This window comes from Balaenoptera acutorostrata, chromosome 6 (genome assembly GCF_949987535.1).
Source record: "Balaenoptera acutorostrata chromosome 6, mBalAcu1.1, whole genome shotgun sequence".
In the NCBI taxonomy this organism is placed as follows: Eukaryota; Metazoa; Chordata; class Mammalia; order Artiodactyla; family Balaenopteridae; genus Balaenoptera; species Balaenoptera acutorostrata.
This window is the reverse complement of record NC_080069.1, coordinates 113,000,784-113,025,423: the sequence shown is the minus strand read 5'-3', so window position 1 is coordinate 113,025,423 and position 24,640 is coordinate 113,000,784. Positions and strand designations below refer to the sequence as shown.

Here is a 24,640-nt window from a genome sequence, read left to right as displayed (position 1 = left end):
TTTCTTTTTACTGTGCCTACTCGACAATAAAGTAAGCCCTGGGAGGATGGGGACTTCTTGTTGTTTGTTTACTGCCCTATCTCAACAACTAGGAAAGGGCCTGGCATGTAGTTAGTGCTTAATAAATATTTGTTGAGTGACTGAATGAATGAATTCAACACTTATTTGGGACTTGCTAGATGTGAGGCACTGTGTAGGAAGAGGGGTTTAGAAACAACTGAGAAATGAGATTACAGAAGGAGAAACTGATTCTGCCTGCTATGGAATCTGAGAAGATTTATATCTCACCTGGACTACTGCAGTGGCCTCCTGACTATGCTCCCTGCGTCTGCCCTGTCTCCCTACATTCCACTTGTTAACTGGCAGCCAGAGAGACCTCCGAAAAGTCAACATCAGATCATATCACTCCTCTGCTTAAGTGCTTCCAATGGCTGCCCACTACAATGAGGGCACAGCCCCCACTCCTCTCCACGGCCTGTAATGCCTAGAGCACCGTCCTCTCACCAGCCCATCACCCCCAGCCCCACTCTCTCCCTCCCTCACTGAGTTTCAGACACAATGGCTTTCTCTTCATCAAATATACCAAGGTCTTATCATTTCTTTTTTAATTTAAAAATAAACATACATTTTATGCATTTGAAACTCTAAGTTCTATATATTTACGTAATTAACAATATTCTGTTCTTATGCCTAAAATTCTTCAACAAGTGAGGATTAATGGGAAAATGACTTTTCAAGGAACTTGGGTTAGAGATTACAAGTGTCGAGATCTTTCGGACTCTGGGCCTTTGGGCTATCTGTTCCCTCTGCCTGGAAAGCTCTTCCCCTAGGCTGGCTCTTCCTCATCATTCAACTGTCAGTCAAAATGTGACTTCCCTTAGAGTCCTCCCCAGCTAAAGCTGTCCTTGCCACCATCACTCTCATCAAGGCGCTCTCTACTGGATCACACTGCCTTCTCTTTCCTCACAGCATTTCATTATTTGGAATGACTTTCTCTATTTATGTGTCCTATCTTCCCAATCAGAATGTAAAATACATGAGGACAAGAACTTTGTCAGATTCACTGCTGCATCTGAATAAGTAAACCGGATCTCAAAAGATGCCGGAGTCTGCCAGGATGAGACGTAAAGGTAAAGTACACTATCAGTCTAACAGGATCATGGAGTGTTGGTTTCCTTCCAAAGACAACGTGCCCCATTACGTCAAAATATGTGAATTTCAGCCAGACGTACTTGGGAATGGGTACCCGAATTAGCGTCCCTTCCACTTCTGGGTTCAGATTCATTCCACTTTCTCTTATAGCCTTGATAGCTGCAGCTGTACACTGAAAACCAGATCAAAAGGTAAACAGAATTAGTAAATAATTATTACCAGATGCAAGCCCTCCATCGATAACTGGCAACCCATCTTGGCAGAACATGGAAACATTTAGTTCTGTTACCAGTAAGATCAGGAAGTTACATTGGTGTAGAGTGCTTTGATCAAGCTGAATAGCAAACTATGTCCACTCCTGGTACTAGTGTACTGCGGGAGGGAAAAAGCAAAGAGAAAGAAAAAAGAAAAAGAAAACAGCTCTGCTTCTTTGAAAAGATTTCAATGGTTTGAGGCAACACAGATCAAAACCACAATAAATCCTCAAGGGAGGAGGGCTGATCTGTGCAAAGACTGGTGTAAAGACAGCTGAAAGATTTTATACATTAAAAATTCCAGTTGACATTTTACACTCAAAATATACCAGTGCCGATTTGAAATGAGTAAATAAATTTAACTCATTCGCATCTATGCTCACACCAACCTCACTCATGTTTTGGCATGAGCAATGAATCTCTGCTGGTGTGTGCACCAAGAAAGGTAGCGTGAAAGATCTCAGCTCAAATCCCGGCTCTACTAACCATGTGACCCTGGGCAACAAGCTTGACTTCTCTGAGCCTCCATGTTGTAATCTGAGACCCTGCGGTACTGTACCTCAAAGAGCATTAAATGAGGCAACATGAGCCATGCATCTTGTTCTGTGCCTGGGTGCCTGTAACACCCAGGCAAGGGGCGCTATTATATAAATGTACTCAATAAATGAAGAACGCACAAAACCCCCAAATAACGACGAGCTGATATCATCACTTAGCTGATGCACTGCTGTCTTTTTTTTTTTTTTTTTTGTGACCGCACCACGAGGCATGCGGGAGGCAGGATCTCAGTTCTCCGAACAGGGATCGAACCCATGCCCCCTGCAGTGGAAGCACAGAGTCTTAACCACTGCACCGCCAGGGTAGTCCCTCTTTTTTTTTTAAATTTATTTTATTGAAGTATAGTTGTTTTACAATGTTGTGTTAATTTCTGCTGTACAGCAAAGTGATTCAGTTATACATATTCTTTTTCATATTCTTTTCCATTATGGCTTATTTCAGAATACTGAATATTATTCCCTGATGCATTGCTGTCCTGACATCCTCCAGGGTCTCTTCTGACACAGCCTTGCTCTCTAACGTGCCAGGTGGCACACTGGTACACTGATTTCCCCAAGTGCCTCATCTCACCTCAAGCAACATTATAACCACACCTGGCTTGCAATTCTAAAGCATAAAAGAAAGCAGTGTGGAAGAAAGATAATTTCACTGGCATGACAATGTGGAATTCATGAAAACAAGGCCTCTGACATTTTCAAAAGAATTTTAGGTTTGACCAGAGCCAATCCACATTGCTTGGATTCACAGAGCCAATTCCCAGCCTTGAGCTCCTCCCTAGACTTTCTGGTTTAAATAAATGGGGTTTGTTGCACACCTATTTTACTTTTCCAGGTTTTGTTTTGTTTTTTAAGGGAGTGCCTAGAAAACTCATCCATTTCATTTTTAAATGACCTGAATTCTACAGGGACATGACATATTATCATAACGTCAAAAAGACAAACCGGCATTCCACATGCAGACGAACCACCCCCTCAGGCTACAGAATTTAACAGTGCGTCCACTGCTTAAAACTGCAAATTCTTAAAATGTACCTCTGACCATAGACTACTGGAGCCGGAAGGGACCTGGGACATAACCAGGTACAGTCCCTTCCTTACGAATGCAGGGACCTGCTGGTAAAGGTCACATCCCTCATACAGAGATACAGTCCCTGAAAGCCATGAGCAAGGGAGTGAAGACCTTGCCCGTCATGCTTCCGGTTACCGGCAGAGTTAAGAGGAGACTTCGCTCCTCAACTCTCCATCCAGTGACGTTACTTTGTCTCTGTTACCTTCCAGATCCCCTAGCTCAATGTATTCAGTAACTGTGGCACAGGGAATTTGATTTTTTTCTAATAGCCAAAAAGAATTTGGAACTAGGTCTGGTGTATAAAGGGTATGGCCAAGGTAAATAAAAGAGCTGGATGAAGAAATGAAATTTTCCTCTGCAAGAAAACTGCCATCTTCCATAATAAAATGAAACACAGATTTCTAAAGTTAACAATAAAAGGAGAATGACCACTTTGAAGGAGCGGCCTGATTTCAAGTCTCCTAACCTTCCTTTTCTGAAGCTTCTCACTGACTGACTGATAACTCAGCTGGACCATCCCACCACCACCACCCTCCTTTCACACTCTGACCCAAGTGTTGCCACACAGCCTTCCCAGGCAAGCAAGGGAGTACCCACTGCTGCTTCCAAGCTGGGCAGCAACTATGTCTCAGTATTTACGTATTCCCAGTCCCAGGCTCAGGGCCTAGTGTGTGGTAAGTGCTCAGTAAAAGCTGGTTGAGTGAGTATATTAATGCACTGACTCAGACCTGCTAGAAAAACTCATCTACTTACTTTTACTTCATGTTTATAACACCCCCACACACAAAAAACCCTTATTTTATACTATTTTATACATGTTCTGTGTCCTTTCACATGCAGAAAAAATATGAACCAAGAGAGGTTTCATTTGCAAAGAAATCTACTAAAAGAGGTAGTTCTAAAATACTCTAAACATGTATATTTTAGTTTGATATGGAAGGATACAGAAACTCAGGGAATTATAGTCATTTTCCCAAAGTGACTTCTGAACTGCTCGTGGTTCAGACAAAAAGGCATATACTTCTATCATATTTCCCTCTCCTAGCTTTTACCCCCTCGCTGAAGGGCTGCCCACCAGGAGGCTGCTCTCCAGTGATAACACTGACTCACTGGTTGCAGCTGCTTGGAGTACTGGGTCGAGAAAGATCACAGACCCTACCTGGGCTCAGGCAGGCAAGCGTGCTGCGATCAATTAGCAATGTCTGCTATTACTGTTCTTAAACTAATAAATCTAACTCATTCGTGTCTATGTGCATGTCTACGCTACAGGACAAAAGACGATGAAACTTTTGTAGACAGGTGAACAAATCCTTGACAATCCGGGTTCCAGTCAACAGCCGACTTGCAGGGACTCAAAAATATTTGTGGAATTAACGAATGGATGGTGAAAGGAGCACACAGCCTTTAGAGTCCAACAGACCCATGCTCAAATCTTGGCTCTAACACAACAGCGTGAACCTGCAGAAGAGATTCTACTTCTCTGAGCCTCAGTTTCCTCATCTATAAAATGGAATAAACTTTAATTTTAAAGAGCATCTGTAAAAGCTTTTGTACAGCAAAGGAAACCATAAACAAGATGGAAAGACAACCCTCAGAATGGGAGAAAATATTTGCAAATGAAGCAACTGACAAAGGATTAATCTCCAAAATTTACAAGCAGCTCAATATCAAAAAACCAAACAACCCAATCCAAAAACGGGCCGGAGACCTAAATAGACATTTCTCCAAAGAACATATACAGATTGCCAACAAACACATGAAAGAATGCTCAACATCATTAATCATTAGAGAAATGCAAATCAAAACTACAGTGAGATATCACCTCACACCAGTCAGAATGGCCATCCTCAAAAAATCTACAAACAATAAATGCTGGAGAGGGTGTGGAGAAAAGGGAACCCTCTTGCACTGTTGGTGGGAATGTAAATTGATACAGCCGCTATGGAAAACAGTAAGCAGGTTCCTTAAAAAACTAAAAATAGAACTACCATGCAACCCAGCAATCCCACTACTGGGCATATACCCTGAGAAAACCATAATTCAAAAAGAGTCATGTACCACAATGTTCATTGCAGCTCTATTTACAACAGCCAGGACATGGAAGCAACCTAAGTGTCCATCGACAGATGAATGGATAAAGAAGATGTGGCACATATATAGAATGGAATATTACTCAGCCATAAAAGGAAACAAAATTGAGTTATCTGTAGTGAGGTGGATGGACCTAGAGTCTGTCATACAGAGTGAAGTAAGTCAGAAAGAGAAAAACAAATACCGTATGCTAACACATATATATGGAATCTAAAAAAAAAAAAATGGTCATGAAGAACCTAGGGGCAGGACAGGAATAAAGACGCAGACCTACTAGAGAATGGACCTGAGGACACGGGGAAGGGGAAGGGTAAGCTGGGACAAAGTGAGAGAGTGGCATGGACATATATACACTACCAAATGTAGAATAGATAGCTAGTGGGAAGCAGCTGCATAGCACAGGGAGATCAGCTCGGTGCTTGGTGACCACCTAGAGGGGTGGGATAGGGAGGATGGGAGGGAGGGAGACACAAGAGGGAAGAGATATGGGAATATATGTATATGTATAACTGATTCACTTTGTTATACAGCAGAAACTAACACACCACTGTAAAGCAATTATACTCCAGTAAAGATGTTAAAAAATAAATAGAAACACTTTTTAATGATAAAGATAATAATAATAATAAAAAAATATGTATATTGTATAGCTGATTCACTTTGTTATAAAGCAGAAACTAACACACCATTGTAAAGCAATTATACTCCAGTAAAGATGTTAAAAAATAAATAAATAAAAACACTTTTTAATGATAAAGATAATAATAAAAAAATAAAGAGTATCCGTGTTGATCACATGAAGCAAAACATGAGAAAGCAGTGCCTGGTCACACCGTAGACGCTCAGTGCACATTTGCTTTCTTACTGCCACAAGAGCAATAATGGAGCCTGCAGAATTTTTTTTCATTTGCCTTGTTCAAATCATGCTGTGGTTTTTTTACTGCCTTCTTTTTTTCCAATCATTAACTCTAGCTGCAGGCAAGTTTATGGAAGGCAGCAACTGCATCATTTATCAAGCAGGACACATGCTTAACAAATGCAACGCAGTTTTCTGTCCTTGATGCATCTGAAAAGATTCTGCATGTAAATCTGCATCATGTCTCTACGGCATGACACAGAAATGCTCAGGTTTGAAAAGAAAGCCAACGCATATGAAACAGAAAGGAATTATATAAACACAGTGAGGATTAGCTCAGCATTTTGAAGCTATAAACCTGGGTACTGCATGGACAGCTTCTAAACTGGAGGAAGGAAATGTTTAGTTAGAGCTATTTGTTTAATATATACACCAGATGAGATAAAGGAATTCAAAAGACAATGTAACTCACACTTCCTCACTCTGTCCTTGTAAAGAACCTCTCTAGTGAGATGACTGTAAATGTTTTTTTTTCAAAACCCACAGAATTTCAACTTGGAGAAATGGCAAAGATGCTTTGCTTGAAAAATGAAGATATACTCCAACTTCCTAAGAAAAAATTAAGCTGTTAATACCTCCTCCTGCCTCATAAGATGCTCTGGTGGCCAATCAGGTGCTTCTTCTGTGAATGCCATTTGCTATTTAATAACAGAAGTGGCTGGCTCTGAAAAGCAATCTGCCTGATGAGGTCTTCAAACTGTGTAATTAGGAGGCTATTCCCTAAATTGGCCCGCAGTGCCTGTGGGATTAGATGAACAAGGCAGAGAGGCCTCAGTGGTTCAGAAGGGCCAGAAAGGGAAAGAACTGACAGTTCCCTTTTTGTCCATTACTCTGCTCCTCAGTAACACCAGGAATGAGTGTCTCCCTTCCATCAACCTAAAGACAAGTATTCATCCATTTGAGGAAAATTTACTGAGTGCATCCATGTGTCAGGCACAGTGTTAGGTGTAAGTTAGAGCAAGTTAGGTATGATTCCTACATTCCAAGCTTACAATCTAGTGAAAGTGAGCTGGAAAATTAAGATGTAAATAACTGTATAACTATTGATAATGACAAGTACAATGAAGAAAAAGAACTGTGCTGTATAAAAGTGGTAAATGTGGAGGAATAATTGAGATTGGGTAGATTGGGGAAGACTTCCCTGAGAAAGTAATATGTAAGCTCTGATCCAAAATATGAGTAGCAATTAGCCAGACAAGAGTGTTCCGAGCAAAGGAAAGAGCATACGCAAAGGCCCTGAGGATGCAAAGGGTTTAAGGAGTTGAAAGGCTAGTGTGGCTAGAGCCGTGTGCAAGGGTGACAGTGGCACAAGACTGGAGAGTCTGCAGAGACAGGCAGGGGCCATTTCATGCAAAGCCTTCTAGGCCACAGTCATCTCTTAAAGATTACTTGAAGCCACTGATAAACTCGGTGCCTGGGAATGACATAATCCAGTAGATATCTTTACAAGTTCGCTCAGGCTGCAGTATAGAGAATAGATTGGTGGAGTAGTGAGTAATACCCCTCACAAATGTACCTAGCACATCAGCTACAAGAGCCCTCCTATTTGAAACAGCCTGCTGACAGCAAGGGCTTTCTCTTACTCATATCTCTAACCCAGTTTGTCAAATCCAGCAGTTTCAACTTTGGTCTCTGTCTTTGGGCTAGAACTGCTGAAACAGACCATCGGAATAGGGAGAGACTTCAGATTCCTTTACCTCATATTAACAGATGAGGAAATGGAGACCCAGAGAGTGACGCAACCTACACAAGGGCAAACAGCCAGCTGGCGAGACAGGTGGGACCAGATTCCAGGTCCTCAGTGATTCCCGATCCAGGTCAATTCTTACTGGACCAGTAAGGAAAAACCCGTTTACCTTCCTCAACCAGACTTAAAATCATAGCCTCTGGGTTGCAATGATCTAATGCAACCCACCTTCCAGCCTTGGAAGCACTGTGCTCTGTGCAATATTCTGCAATGGTCAGTCCAGTTTGAAAGGAATGTGAATTCCTGGAAGGTCTGCTCCAAATACTAATGCAAAAGTCACAGACTGGTGGCCCACAGACCAAACGTGGCCCATTAGGTTTTGTCATAGTCTTAAAACAAAACACACAAAAAAGGGAATTAGTTATCAACATTTAACGAAGATCTTACATAAAAATTTGGGTCACTGGCTTCTTCTGTAAACAAACGTCTTAACATCTGGTACTATCTAATTCCCGGCCTGCATTTCTGCATCAGCAGGAGCTGGGCAAAGGCTGCTCCCTTCAGACAGGGCACGGCAGCCACAGTTTACCCCAGCCCTTCCCATCACTGCGCTGCCACTACTGTTTGTCTTAGATGGGGCCCGGGTCAGTATTCAAATTACTTGCCTGGCCTCTATAGTGTTCTGAGTTAAACAGAAAAGGAATTTACAAACAGGAAGAGAGCTTTTCTTATCCTTAAGTTCCCATTATTATGCCTTCTCTCTTGTTTCATCCCAAACTAGAGGGAACACTTTCTCCTGACTCGACTCAGCCTCCTGCATTCCAAAAGAGACCATGGAGCAAGACCCCTTTAGCAAGGCCACCTTACCTCTGGGAAGCTGGCCATATTCACCAAAATCAGCTGTGGTGACTTCATGGAGATCTGGCCAATCTGGTTTAGAGCAAGTTTCCCATCAGCAGTTACCACAGTGATATGATCAAGGGATCCTAAAAGAAAAATGAAATAAAGGGTCTTCAAATTCAGAAGGACTTCGGTAGCCCCACATCTAAGTCTCTATCAATTCAGATTCGGCTAATGTTTAGGGATCCCTTACTAATGTGGCAAGATGGTTCAAGGGGCTTCCACAGGAGCAGTGGTGTCATGTGATGGAAAGGGCTTTGAAATGTTGACAAAACTAGGTTGCAACTGCTTACCAGCACCAGGGTAGCCAACAGTCCTGGTCTGCCTGGCCCTGAGCTGTTTCCTGTGACACGTGACTTTGAGAGCTGAGACTGGAAAGAGCTGGTCACCCCTCCAGCAGCACTGCCATTTACTAACATGAAACCTCAGGCAAGTTAGTCATGTTCTCGGTACCTCGGTTTCCAATTCAATTAAAAAATACTTTACAGGACTAAAGTGAGGAATATAACTAAATATAAACAAGCAAGTATACCACAGGCACCAAAAAATAAACATAAAAATAGTTACCACTTATTAGGCCTTTTAGTTTTCACAACTAGGCTGTAACACTATCACTGTCTCCACTTGACACCAGAGAAAGAGACTTGGGGAGGTTAAATGGGCCAAATCACAGAGCTAACCAAAGGAAAAAGCGCAAGAGCCAAGCTCCAACTCAGGTGTGCTTACTTCCAATTCTAATCAAGGCTCTTTCCCTTATCAGTGGAATTCAAATTTGGTTGTGCATCAGAATCCCCAGGGAGCTTTTTCACGTAGATTCCTGGGTCCCACCCCCAGAGAGCCTGATTCTGCAGGGGCTTGGGAGCCTGTGATTTTGGGGAGCTTGTAGTTTTTCTAAAGATCACCACATGATTCTGACATGCAGCCAGGTTTGGAACTGTTCCCTGATACCACCTTGATTTTGGCACTTAGATTCCCTTTAGGAAGAAAAACAAACAAAAAACATAAAACAAAAAACCCCACCAACTATTACCACTTCACTGTTATCCTGGATCTGATCTTTGTCTCTATCTGAATTATGGAAAACCCTGGGCAAAATTTTCTTGTCAAGAAGGCAAGTATATAGTTACAGATGGAAAAGGGGTGTTATTCAAACTCCCTGATTTCCTATGCAAATGAAAACTAAAAGGAAACCTTACCATTCACGTTAAGAACCACTCACAGATGGCTCATTCTGATACACAAAGAGTAAAGGGTCGGGGGCTGGAGGTCAATTTTTTAAACAAATTGGGAGCTGTCCCAGCAAATTGTTGTTAGAATAATGCAGTACCATACCATGGCCCAAAGATCTGATTTGAAGCACAGTACTCAATTCACCATCACAAGATAGAAGGCTGTTGACACCACTGGCTTCAATCTGGAAAAGTCCATGATTCTGAAAACCAGTGACCTGGGTTCAAATACCAACCCTGCCACTTCCTGACTGTGTGACCTTAGGAAGGTCCCTTCAACCTTTTGGGCGTCTGTTTCCTGATTTCTAAATGGGGCATTAAAATCATACTTCTCTCACAGAGTTGTTATGAGGGTTAAATGAAAAAGTTTATGGAAAGCCCTTATAATTGTGTCCTGGTATATGTAAGTGCCCAATAAATGCTATTATTATTACTTCTCAACTTTCTCCTGTATTTTAACCAAACTAACCTACTTACAATTTCTCTAATACAGCCTGTTCTCTCTTGCCTCGGGATCCTTCTACTGAGGATGCCCTTCTCTGCTCAGATAACTCCTGCTCACTCTTTAACACTCAGCTATGATTGTATCTGATCTCAGAAATCCTGTCTGACCTCCTAGGCTGGATTACAAACCCTTTATGAGCTCCTGAGGATCCTATGCACACTTCTACAATAATGGCAACCAATATTTACTGAACACTTCCCATGGCAAGACATGGTGCTAAATGCTTTCTGTAATTTATTTGCTTTCATTATCACAATAACCCTATGAGACAGCTCCACCATTTTACAGATGTGGAAACTGAGGCACAGAGTATAACTTGTCCAAGGTCACAAAAGCTCTTAATAATGGAGCCTGAATTCAAACCCAGGTCTGATCAACTCCAAAGCCATGGTCTTCACCACTCTGCTTTGCTATATGGTTTTACACATGTTGGTTTACTTGTCTATCCCTTCACATTAGGATCTAGGCTCTCGGAAGGTGGGGACAATGTCTTTTCTCTCTGTATCTACAGCACCTATTAATCAGCACAGAATAAGTGCTCAATAATGCTTTGATGAATAAATGAATGTATGGATGGATGGATGAATGAATGAGAGGACAAGAATGAACAAAGAAATAAACCTGTATTTTAGACAACTATTAAAAGCAATCAACTATCTTGGAGACAGAAATTGCTGGTAGATGGACGTGTAAGAGGAAAAGTGCCTGCTGGTTCAGATAGTAATGAAAGATGGTATGGAAGAATCTGGCAAAAAAATAAAATAAAATAAAATAAAAGACTGGCTAAGTCTTTAGCCAGTCTTTAGCCTGTTTCACCCAGTCTCTTCATGGCCCAAATTTCTACACAGAACACTGCACAGACATAACCCTGAAGAGAAAGAAGCAAAGAGGAAATACCAATGGGAGGCCTTCTGAAAACGGATCTTAATTCAGCTTTCCTGATTTGCCAAAAGATCCTTTGCCACAGAAGTCCCAACATGGGCTTTTCAGTACGCAATTGTGGTGGTTCCCACTCCCTAAATCCGTATCGACATAATGCATCAAATCCTTTTCCCTCAATCTGTCCCCAGCGAGAATCTCCCTCAGCCTCATTCCTGCCCCTCATTTTCGCAGAGGTTAACATTTAACAAATTACACTCCCAACCTCTTTCCAGGCCCATCATCTTTTTAAGTTCAACAAGAGTGGAGCTTGCTGGCTAATTTTAAGTATCACATTTCTCCCTGAGCTCCTCTCAAACTGCTCTCTGGTTTCGGCTGCAGAATGTTAACAAGCCAGAAAGCACAGGGGAGACAAAGCACTTTATCAGCTTCATACCTAAAATAATAAGCAAGTTTAAAATAAACAGTTGGGAGAGATTGAATGGCACGCTCTACTGTCAGCAAAGGCAGAAATGCCCCAGTCCAGGGCTGACAAATGACGGAATGGTCTTCTGGTTTCACAATGGATCTCGTCTCTGAACTCTGTATGTTTCTGCTGGTGTTTATAAATGAAGCCGTATACTTTTCACTTGGTTTTCTTAAGAACAAGTTCATGAAATACTTTCTAGTTTCCTTGTGAACTACCCCAAGCAAGATGTGAGTGGGAGCAGTGCAAGCTCCCACAGATACTTTCCGAGGGGGTCCCGGGCTTGACTCTAGGATGATGACAATTTCCAAAAGGCCAATTTAACAGCAATTGGATTTTTCCTGCCTGCCTGCACCATTAGCTGACAACTCACTTCTTCCATCACATCTGCAAACAGTTCTCCTAGACAGTTCTGACATTTCCCACTTAGGAAAGCCACTTTCAGGAAGTTATTAACCCAAACGGAATCTTCCTGGTCAAGCTCAGGGGTACAGAAATGCCTCAGGTGGGCAGGTCTGCAGCCAGTTGGTTCCCAGTAAGCGATAAGAACGGCCAAATAGGACAAATTGGAAAAATCAGACCAAAGATGTCAGTTACTATGAGACTAAATACCTACAAGTGTATTGAGTATAGCAATAATAAAATTCCCACTTTTTGAGAATATTATTCCATGAGAGCAAAGACCATACCTATTTTGTTCACTGTATACCAGCACAATGCCTAGTTCATAGTAGGCAAGTATTTGCTAAATGGATAAATGTAGTGTTAATATGTGCTGGGCACTATGCTAGAACCATTGCACATGTTACCTCATTTATTTACCCGTCCCAAAGCTAGAAGGTAGGAATTAGACAAGGAAACTGAAAACCAGAGAAGTAAAGTAACTGCCCATAGTCACCAATTAGTAAGTGACAAAGCTAGGACTAAAATCCAGCTGTGCCAAAGCAATGTTTTTGCCACTATGCCCCTCTCCAAAACACAGGTTCAGTCACTAACCTGGTGAGGTCCTTATATTGACAGTCTTATTGAAATTATCCTTGAGCGCTTCTATCACCGACTTCATTTCTTCATCCACCTCTTCCAAGCTGATTATATCCTCAACCAAGGTAGTGTTAAGATTCATTCTGGCTTGGGACTGTCCTTTCCCTTTGGCTAGAAAGTCAACATTCAATGAATTAAAAAAACAGCAGCATAAAGAGAGACAATAAACAATGAGTTAAGAAGTACCTACTATGTGCAGGGAAAAAAGCCAAGTGCTGGAAAATTACAGAACATTGTCACTGCCCTAAAAAAGAGCCTACACTTACTGTCAACCTGGGACCCAGCATCACACAAAGCACTTTCTCAGATATTAGTGAAGGCACACGTTTTATAATGAGACACCCAGGTGAAAATATGGCCTATAATGCATACGACCTTTATGACCTTGAGCAAGTTACTCTAGTTCTCTGACATCAGGTTCCTTTCCTATGAAACAGGAATAATATCTATACTGTCAGGTTGCTGCAAGGATACAAATTAAGTAATTCAAATACCTGAAAGAGCACTATCCACATGGCAGACACTCCATAAGTGAATGAATTCCTTATTTTTCAGAAAAATAAACAGAAGATGAGAAAGGTAGAGTGACTTTGCCTAATGTCACAAGGTCATGAAATAGTAAAGACAAGGTTTGGTCCCAGATGTGCCTAATTTTAAACCCATGAACTTTCCATTAAATTGTCTTCATAAAATGTAATTGGAGATACATAAAATATATTAATTCATTTAAAAATGAATCCTAAGACAAGGATATGCAAAGTATCTGATGGCTGGTACAGACAAAAAAAACAACAGTAGTTTAGCAACATTAAACACCACCGGTAGTAGTGACAATGGCTTATATTTTAGAAAGCAACAATACTGAGAACTGAATAAAATTCTAATTTATATCTAAACCATCATAGCGATTTTTCATATGCATCTATAATGTGTATATGCATAGATCACTCCCGTGAGTATTACAAATAGTCTTGCATTTCTTTAAGGAGGATGTGGGAAGGAGAAAAAGAATAAAAATATTTAAATAATATCCTATACTAGTTTATTTATTAAGTATACAACAAATTTTATTGAACATCTACAGTGAGCTAGATCCTGAGCTATTTGTATACCATATTACAGTTTGCAATGCAATTTCAAGTACATTCTTCTTTTAGATATTCAAAGCAGCTCTCTGATGTAGGAAGAACAGAGATTATTATTGTCCCCGTTTTACAGATGAGAAATTTGAGGCACAAGTCATTTAAATGTTTTGCCCAAAGTAACCAACCAGTTAGCAGCAGAGTGATTTTTTTTTTGAACATTTATTTGCTTGTATCACCATCTTGCTTGAAATCTCACTGGTCTTAAGTTAACAGGCTAATGGCTTAGAATTGTCAGAACTGATGAAAGAGGTGAATCTTCAGATTTAGAAACACAAGTTCCAAACAGGATAATAAAAGTAAATTCATACCTACATTTTGTGAATGCAGAAAACCAAGGACAAAGAGATTGTGAAAACAGCCAGAGAAAAGACAAATTATCCATAAAGGATCAAAATTTAGAATAATAGCGACAATAGAAGCTAGAAATAATTTCCAAGAGCAACAACAGAAGCTAGAAACAATGGAAATAATATCAACTTTAGTGTTAAAGCAAGTATGCATGTTAAAAATTTTAAGTTCTGCCTATCAATATTAGAATGGATAAATATTCTTTATGAATGAAATACTATACAACCGTAAGAAGAAAATATCTATAACTACAAAGAAGAATTTAAATGAATCTCACAAACATAATGTTAAGCAAAGAGGCTAGACACAAGAATCCAGACTGTACAGTGCAAAATCCAGATACAATAACATATACTAAACAGTATAACAGATAAACAGATAAACAGTATATCATTAGTAGTTAGATAATAGTTACCTGCAAAGGGTATAAGGTGGTAAGTTACTAAAAGGGAGCAAAAGGGCACTTCTGACATGCTGGGAATGCTCTGGTTTTTGGTTTGGGTGCTGATTACATAAGTAAAAATTATATAAGTGAAAATTATCAAGCTATTTTCTTATGATAGCTGCACTTTTCCATAGGTGCCTTATTTTTATAAAAACATAAAAAAGAAATTAAAAGTAACCACCAAAACAATAAGAAATAGAATGTATACCTTCCAAATCAGCAGAGATGAAAAAAGAAGAATAAAGAAACTTGATTAATCCAACAGAAAGGAGAAAAGAAGAAACAAAGAAAACCTCAATAAAGAGGTAGTACACAATAATAGAAATACAAGTACTCAGACCAAAGAACCAGTTAAAAGTTAGAGATTCTCAGTAAGATTTTTTTTAATCTAGTCATATGTAATATATACAAGAGATTTTACAAAAATATAAGATCACAGAAAGTTTAATGTATGGGCATGAGAAAATTATAACCCTAGCAAATATTAATCAAAAGAAGGCTGGTGTCGTTATATTAATATAAGACAAAATTGATTTTACAACAAAATGCATTATTAGAAACAATGAGGAGCACTTCATAAAAACAGAAAAAATTCACCAGAAAGATATAACAATTCTGAGCTTCAAAACTACTAATGGACTGAAGAAAAATGCCCAGTGGAATTTTAAAATATTTTAAATGACAATAATAAAACTTATGACATAAAAACTTGTAGGAAGTACCTAAAGTTGTATTTATAAATTTACAGCCATAAATGCTTACAAGAAAAGAACAAAAGTCGAAAATTAATGAACTGTCCAGCTCAAAGGATATAAAAAGAACAAGAACATGGGAGGAAGTAAACAATATAGAACAGAAGTCAATGAAGTTTTTAAAAAGAGAGATCAAAAAAATTAAAAGCTCTTTTACTAAAAAGGTGTATAAAATTGACAAACTTCTGTCAAAAATAATTGATTAAAAAAGGGAAGTAGGGACTTCCCTGGTGGTGCAGTGGTTAAGAATCCGCCTGCCAACGCAGGGGACACAGGTTCGATCCCTGGTCTGGGAAGATCCCACATGCTGCAGAGCAACTAAGCCCATGCGCCACAACTACTGAGCCTGCGCTCTAGAGCCCACAAGCCACAACTACTGAGCCCACGGGCCACAACTACTGAAGCCCACGCACCTAGAGCCCATGCCCCGCAACAAGTGAAGCCACAGCAATGAGAAGCCCGCGCACTGCAAGGAAGAGTAGCCCCCACTCGATGCAACTAGAGGAAGCCTGCCTGCAGCAACGAAGACCCAAGTCAGCCAAAAATAAATTAATTAATTAATTATTTTAAAAAAGGGAAGTAGGCACAAATAAATAATACTAAGAAAGAAAAAGGGGACACAGTCACCAAAACAGTAGAGATTTTAATAATCTTAAGAGACTATTATGGGGCTTCCCTGGTGGCGCAGTGGTTGAGAATCTGCCTGCTAATGCAGGGGACACGGGTTCGAGCCCTGGTCTGGGAAGATCCCACATGCCACGGAGCAGCTGGGCCCGTGAGCCACAGCTACTGAGCCTGCGCGTCTGGAGCCTGTGCCCCGCAATGGGAGGGGCCGCGATAGTGAAAGGCCCGCGCACCGCGATGAAGAGCGGTCCCCGCACCGCGATGAAGAGTGGCCCCCACTTGCCGTAACCAGAGAAAACCCTCGCACGAACCGAAGACCCAACACAGCCAAAAATAAATAAATAAATAAATAAAGTAGCTATTAAAAAAAAAAAAAAAAACGAGACTATTATGGACAACTTTATGCCAAGAACTTCCTATAAACATATAATTTACTAAAACTAACTCAAGAACAAAAAGAAAATCGGGGAGTTCCCTGGTGGCCTAGTGGTTAGGATTCTGGGCTTTCACTGCCGTGGCCTGGGTTCAATCCCTGGTCAGGGAACTGAGACCCTGAAAGCTGCATGGCGTGGCCAAAAAAGAAAAAAAAAAAGTATTCCTATTCACCAGCAACCAAATAGAACACACAATTTTTAAAAAGATATAAACTTAAAACAATGAACTTCTATAAAATAATACAGAATATATTTATGACCTTAAGGTAGGGGAAAATTTCTTGAAAAGGAAAAAAAGAGTACTACTCGAAAAAGATTGATAAACTGGTCTACATTAAAATTAAGAACTTCTGGGCTTCCCTGGTGGCGCAGTGGTTGAGAGTCTGCCTGCCAATGCAGGGGACGTGGGTTCGAGCCCTGCTCTGGGAGGATCCCACATGCCGCGGAGCAACTGGGCCCGTGAGCCACAACTACTGAGCCTGCGCGTCTGGAGCCAGTGCTCCGCAACAAGAGAGGCCGCGACAGTGAGAGGCCCGTGGACCGTGATGAAGAGTGGCCCCCGCTCACCGCAACTAGAGAAAGCCCTCGCACAGAAACGAAGACCCAACACAGCCAGAAAAAAAAAAAAATTAAGAACTTCTGTTCACTAAAAAAACACTGTGAAAAGGCAATTGTTATCAGCAATACATATATATATGCAGAAGTCTTATCTTTAGAATACATTAAAATTCTTACAAGTCAATTTTTTAAAATGGGCAAAAGACTGGAAAGAGGATATCCAAATAACCAATAAACAAATAAAAGGTGCTCACCATCATTATTCATCAACGAAATATAAATTAAAACCATAATGAGATATAACTGCACACCCATCAGGATGGCTAAAATTAAAAAGGCGGACCATACCAAGTGCTCACAAGGATACAGTGGGTATTTAGCAAATAGAAAGCTAAAACACTCTGGGAAGGAGTGTAACCTGACATGACTACTTTGGAGAATTGTATGTTCTGAAACTGAACTGAAACTGAATATATGCATAACCGAAGGCTCAGCAATCCTCCTCTTGGAATACACCCAACAGAAAGGCATACATATGGGCACCAAAATGCATGTTCATAGCAGCATTATTTATTTTAGCTCAAAACTGGAAGCAATTCAAATATCCATCAACTATAGAAAACACACATAAATCGTGGTATACGCATTCACTGGGGTACTATAAAGAAATAAAAATGTACCAACAACTACTACAGGCAACAACATGGACAAATCTCACATGTAGATTGCTATCAAAAGAAGCCAGGCATGAAAGAATACATCTTGAGTTCAAAAAGGGCAAAACAAATCTGTGGTGGTAAAGTCAAGAGAGGGGGCTGTCTTTTGAAGGGTAACAACTGAAAAGGACATGAGGGAAGCTTCCAGAGTACAAGTGACGTTCTATATCTTAATCTGGGTGATGGTTACATGGTTGTGTTCACTTTGTGAAAATTCACTGAGCCACACACTTACAATTTATGTACGCACTTTTCTGTGTACATCACTCAACTTACTTTAAAAAACATCATATACAAAAGTGACAAAAATGATGATAGCCTAGAAATAAACCTGATTAAAGAACTGTGCAAGACCTTTATGGAGAAAACCTGACAATATAAGTTTCATAGAGAAGAGCAAAAGGCCAAGAAGAAGAAAAAGAAAAAGCTAGCGTGTTGTGAGGGGAAAGATTTGTACCACTAGATTCAAGCATGTGAATTCAGGCATTAAGGAATTTAGTGCAGGGAGAGATGAGTAGTTCAACACATCAAGAACTCAGATATAAATCATACATATAAAGAAACCTGACATATGACAGAGGAAGCATTACAAATCTGGGAGTAAAGAAGGGCTACTCAATAAGTGAGGTTGACACACTTATTACCCATTTTAAAAAGAAATAAAATTAGATTCCCTACCTTACATCATATTCAGAAATAAATTCCATATGGATTAAAAACCCAAATGTGGAAAGTAAAAACCTTTAAAAGATTTAGAAGAAAATACAGAAGAATAGCTTTATGACTTTCAGATAGCTGAGGGTTTGTTAAGTAAGACAGAAAAAGCAAAAATGATAAAAGAACTGAAAAATATGACTACATTGAAACTTATGTTCAATGAAAGACATCATAAAGTAAAAAGGCAAAGTAGATACTTGCAACATATACAATCAACAAAGGATTAGCATTCCTAATATAGAAAGAATCCAATAAATCTAAAGGAAAACGTCAAACAACCAACTTTTTAAGAGGCAACCAAAGAAGACAAAAACTGAAGAGCCAATGAAATATGACAAGATGCTGCTTACGCGCTGCAGCTAACGTCTAGCGCACTAGAAGACTGCAATGCTGTGGGCGTCAGGAGACCTGGATTCCAGTTCTGCCACTAACTCGATATGACCATGGGCAAACGTCTTACATACGGACCTCAGTTTCCTCATTTGCAAAACGGTGAGATCTGTGCTTCACTAGGTAATTAGAAGAATTTCTTCACTGGATAATTACAATTCCTTCAATGGATAATTATAAGGATCAAATTAAATTATTAAATGTATGTGAATTTAAAACAATATAATGCAACCTATAGATCAAAAGTTATTAACCGACTATAAGGCTTCTATGCATTAAAGCTCTTTTGGCAACTTGTTAATTTTCCTATTAACAGAAAAGGAAAAGGTCTGCATGAAACCATAAAAGAAAAGCAGTGGGAAAAATATTCAGTAGGGTATTTCAAGCACCATCCTTAGGAGTGAACTCCCTGACCCACCACTGCAAATAGCAGGTCTGCTTGACAATTTTCTGTCACTCATTCATTCCTTCAACAAAATTTTTTGATACATACTATGTGTCAGGCCCTGTTAGTTGCTAAACAAGAAAGTCATAGACCTCACAGAGTCCAGTATGGAAGACATAACAAACAATAATTAACTAATTAATGAGTGCTGTGCTTAAGTACATCAAAGGTAAAGTGACAGTGTGCACAAATGCATGTAACAAGGGACCTGACCCAGCCTAAGAGGTCAGGGAAGGCTTCCCTGAGGAAGCGACATTTAAGCTGAGACCTGAGTTGTATCAAGGTCTCATTCTTGGATGACACAAGCCATTAAGATCAACCATCTAAATCCACGGCTCTAATATCTCCTCACCCAACAACCTTCTGCTTTTAATATTATTTCCAAAGTAGATCTTCCTATAAAGAGAAGGCATGTTGATCCCTGCCACAAGTATTCTGATTTGCTTGGCACTTATACCTCTAATTCTAAATCTAAAAGAAATTAGGCATTTTCTGAGCCATAATAACAAAAGAGGCAGCATGGCAATGAGAAAACAGGTTCTAATACCATCTCTGTCCCTGTGACCTTTTAAGCTAATCAACGGAACCACCTGAGATACCATTTCCTCATGAGGCATGGGGAGAAATTCAGAACATCTCTGAGATCCCTTCCAGCTATGATAATTCAAGGGCTAAATATAAGACAGGGGTGAGGAGGTCATGCCTCTACCTTTGGCTTTCTTGGTAGCGAAATGACGGATTGGTACAGCTGAATAGGCCAGGTATTGCCCGTGGTCATTCTGTCTTCCACTCACTGTCTTCAGCGTAACTTCTGAAACAGGTCTGGTCAAGGCTGCAAGGGAGTTGCAAAAGGCAGGGTGGACCAAGCGGAAGCACCTTAAACCCAAGGCCATGACTGAAGACAATTCTTGTGAACACCCACTAAAAAGAACAAGACAAAAAGGAGATCAAAGTAAAACAGACCCTATTACAACTTCAGAAAATAATCTGTACCAGTTAGCAAGCAAATCCTATCAGCAGAGTCTATCAATCAGTTTTGAGTATGTGCTAGGTAACTTAAATACATTATCCCTAATCCTCCTCCCAACATCTGTACAACTTAATATGATTAGCCCTATTTTATACTACGAAGGAACTGAGGCTCATGGAGACTTAAGTAACTTGCTCACAGTCTGTAGGACTCCAAATCGCCATGCTCTTTCCACTACAGCAAATGCCCCTTAGCACACAGGGAACAGAGTTAAGTAAATGCGCAGCAGACTAAATCCTTAATGATGGTAATTAAACCTTTATAGGAGAAAAGGCACAAAATCTTGATACAGTTATACTATAAAGAGGAAGGGCAGATCACTGGAAGAAGACTTTAAACTAAATAAAATCATTTCAACAGGCATAAAATGACTGGAAAATTCACACAACAGCATTTAATTAAAATTCTCTTTGGTTTCTTATGCACCGATTACCAATTAGAATGCACTTTACTGTGAGTCTGAAGCATGGCTGAGGTTTGAGGTCTTCCATGTTATAGAACTAAAGTTCTGGGAAATGCCACCCTCCTTGGTGTTAACACAAGTTACACATTATACTTCAGAGGGCTTTGACCATGGAAAAGATGCTAGAGCCTACAGCTACCTCTGGGATAGAACACAGTTCTAGTTTACTGGCAAATGTAGCATTAATAGCTTCTGCCAGGAATCTGGCTATTATCACTCAGCTAAAAATTAAGCACAATTAGCATCAAATACTTGGAAGCTACCATCTTTGAAAAACAGCCCCAAATCTCATTAAAAAAATAACAAATCTCATCCTAGAATTCTGATGCAGTATAACAGACTGAATAAGAGCATGCATTTTGTAGTCAGAAGACTTGGAATCCAATCCCATCTCCACCACTAAATGGTGACTAAATGCCCCTGAACCTCTCCGCACCTTGATTTCCTCAACTGTAAAATGGAGATAATTATAGTTATTTCCTAGGTTTGGGAAGAATAAATAGGTTAATGTAAGTAAAACACTTGGCACAGTCTCTAGCAGACAGCAGAAGTTCCCCAAAAGGGTACCTATTGACAGCTGTCACCTTTCCTTTCAAAGACTTCCATGCCAGGGTCAGACACAACAAAGAAATCGTACATGTCATTACTAAAGTACAAGGAAGCCTAGAGTCAGTCACATCTGGATATAAATTTCAACTTTGGGCAATTGATTCCACTTACTGGGCATCATGTTCCCCCTTTGCAAAATGAGAAAAATAATCCTGCTCTTAAAGCAAAATGAGATAGTGAATGCATATTAAAAACCTAGTAGAGTGCCGGGAATATAGTACCTGTTTAATAAAAGCTGGCTATCATTACCACTATTTTTTTAAAGAAAAGCAAATGAGTTGCACAAAGGCAAAAAACTTCTCCCGATGGAATTTTTAATAGCAAGAGATGCTAGATGTCAATGATGAGTGTGTGGACGTCAGTAAAGACAGAGCTAGATAAAAAAATAAAAAATCTTCCCCTTTTACATTATTAATGCCTACTGTTAATGGAGGTCAGGCCTGGGCTGCCTGCTTTACCCATATTATTCATTTAATCCTCTCAAAAATGCCACAAAGATAGTATAATAATCTCCTTTTTATAGATGTAGAAGCTGAGGCTCAAAGAGACTGTCACTGACCAAGGGCATGGAGCTAATAGTTCTGCCCTGTAGCAGCAAAACTGTTCACAGAAATGTGCCTCTAAGTGAGGTTTCTATATCTAGGTTTTTGCCTAATATAGCCAATGCCTAACCCACACTTACATCCAAATATGGCTGTATAATATAGTGTTTTTTTTTTTAATCTACAGGGTCTCAATCTGGCTGTTTCACTAAGACAGGTTTCCTGGTGTTCCTGTTGCAGGTCACAATACCAATCCACAAAGCAACAGGAAATCAAAATGGTTTAGAAATAAACAACCTTTGACAGAAAACGCACCCAAAAGCAGACCCGGTACACGTGAACCGGAAGACGACTCTATAAATAAACCACACTGCTGAAATGCTTAAGGCGTAGATTTTAATTGCACAGAAGTCAGGAAACTTCAAAGTGGAAGGTCAATAAAGGCAATCCCTTGGACCCTTTACCTTAAGAACATGCATATTAACACTCAGTTCAGCAGAGAAGTAAGGTCGAGGAAAGGAACCATTATGGGAGCCCAAGTATTATACAACAAAATTAACCTACACTCAGAAAAAAAAATGCAGCAGGAAATATATGACCTTTGGATGTGGTCTTAAACTGGAATCTCAGTCTGCCCATTTACTAGCTGTGTGACCTTAGGGAGATCATCAGCCTCTCTGAGCTACAGTTTCCACTGCAACTTTCTCATGGTGATATTAATGAGCCTTTAAAAAGGTAATTATAACAATAATAATGAAACAATAGCTTATAATCATATAGTGATAACTATGTGCCAGAAACAATTCTAAGTGATATATTGCATATATTAACTCATTTGAGCTTCATGATAACCTAGGAGATAAGTACTTATTATTATAACCATCTTATGGATAAAGAAACAGAGGCACAAGATAAATAATTTGCCCAAGATTTTATTTCAGGCACTTTTGTTCCAGAGTCTGTGCTCTTAACCACTATCCTAGGTTGTGTACATAAGGCAGTATAATTACTGGCATTATTTTTCCAACTGTTGAAACATTTTTTAAAACTACTTGAAGCACATATTCTTTATCCAAAGTCGAAGTTCTCAAAACTTGAATTTTCCTGTTTTTTCATAGAAGGTGCACTTTAATTTTGTAAAGAAATAGATGAGGAACACAAAGTCCTGGTTTATCCACTGTCCCAGCAACCTCTACCAATCCAGCTGTATATTAGTTTATGATATGTAGACTTTTATAAATGTGGGTGTGCACACACGCAGGCCCTTGTTTTATATAAAATACTTTCACGTGTTACCTGGTTCTCACAGTAACCAGGGTTGTGATAATCACCCACATTTTACAAATAAGCAAATTGATATTTCATTTCCTTCAATACTCTTCCTGCTCCAGGGTCTTCAAAAATACTGTTGAATCTGCTTGGAATGATCTTCCCTCACCTCTTTAATGAACTACCGCACACTTTCCTTTCAGATTTCAGCTTAAGCATCACTTCCTCAGAGGATGCCTTCCTTGGCTCTCTCCTCTAGCCCAACAGGTCAAACGTCCTATAGCCCACTTTCATAGCACCTGTACTTTTTCATAGCACTTACTTTAACAATATCAGTTAATATTTGTGTAGTTATTTGATCATTGTCTAATTCCCTCCGTAAGACTATAGGCAGTACAAGGACTAATCTATGGTTGTCTTGTTCACGGCTGCATCCCCAGCCCCTACCACAGTCCTGAACACAGGAGACACTGAATAAATGTGAAGAATCCATGAGCGAAAGTCTATAAAGATTAAGTCCTTCCTCCAGGTCACGATGCTGGCACCAAAACTGAAATCTAAGCCTCAGACAGTAGGTCCTAGGCTCTACTTCCCACTGCTTCCATTATCTCTTGGTTTGCCAGATTTTTCACTTAGAGATAATAGGGCATGTTCTCTAAATTCACTGCCATGTGAAGGCATTTATAGTATCTGACTTTATGCAGGATCATGTCCCTGGCACAGCCAAAGGAAGGATGAGACACTTTAACAAGTGGAGAAAGAGCTTTTGCCTAAGAGCTAGGAGGGCTGGATTCCACTATTCCTATCTCATCACTCCCTGCCAGCCATCCTTTTTAGACTCATAACTGCCCTGTATTCAAAAAGCACTTGTGGAAGCTCTGCTGATGACCTGAGACTTGTATCAAGTCATTTCTTCTACTTAGGTTTTCTTTCCTCAACTATAAAACGAAGGGTCAGACTAGGTTTTCATTCTTTCTAACTATAAAGCTCTCCAAGATTCTGAGAATGCAAGAGAGTGGGGTGACAGGAAAAAGGCATCAAACTTAGAGAAGACCTGGGAAAGAGTGCTGGTTCCAGCACTTCCTAGGTATGTGACCTTCGATAGGTCAAAATCTCTGGGCCTCAATTTCATCTGTAGATGACAATAATATTTATCAGGGTTATCAGGACGATCGAATAAGAGCTGCAGAAGCACTTTGTAGATACAGAAGGGCTATTCAAATGACAACTGTTTTGCCACTGGGCCGCACAGAGTAATGGTTAAAAGTTGAGGCTTTGAAATTTGGGCGCCATCACTCACTAGCCACGTGACCCTGATGAAGTTATTTCTCTGAGCTTCCCTTTCTCCAGCATGGGGGATTAAAAATACCTACTCCCCTGGGAGTAAGGGGCGCGGGTTCGATACTT

At 39.9% G+C, this 24,640-nt stretch overlaps 1 protein-coding gene across 4 annotated transcripts in view; it reads right to left on the bottom strand.

The window, feature by feature from the left end:
• MRRF (mitochondrial ribosome recycling factor) overlaps positions 1-24,640 on the bottom strand; it is a 57,175-nt gene that overhangs the window by 31,864 nt on the left and 671 nt on the right. For 2 of the 4 annotated variants that reach the window (XR_009008614.1, XM_007178085.3), the window contains exons 2-5: positions 20,030-20,241; positions 12,702-12,857; positions 8,594-8,712; positions 1,233-1,324 (exon numbers count right to left, since the gene is read on the bottom strand). Coding sequence is in view for 3 of the 4 variants with exons in the window: in XM_007178085.3 (XP_007178147.1) it covers positions 1,233-1,324; positions 8,594-8,712; positions 12,702-12,857; positions 20,030-20,213 (551 nt within the window). In the remaining variant the exon portion in view is untranslated. The remainder of the gene's footprint in view (positions 1-1,232; positions 1,325-8,593; positions 8,713-12,701; positions 12,858-20,029; positions 20,242-24,640) is intronic. The other 2 variants (XM_007178087.3, XM_028165411.2) reach the window with 2 other exon arrangements.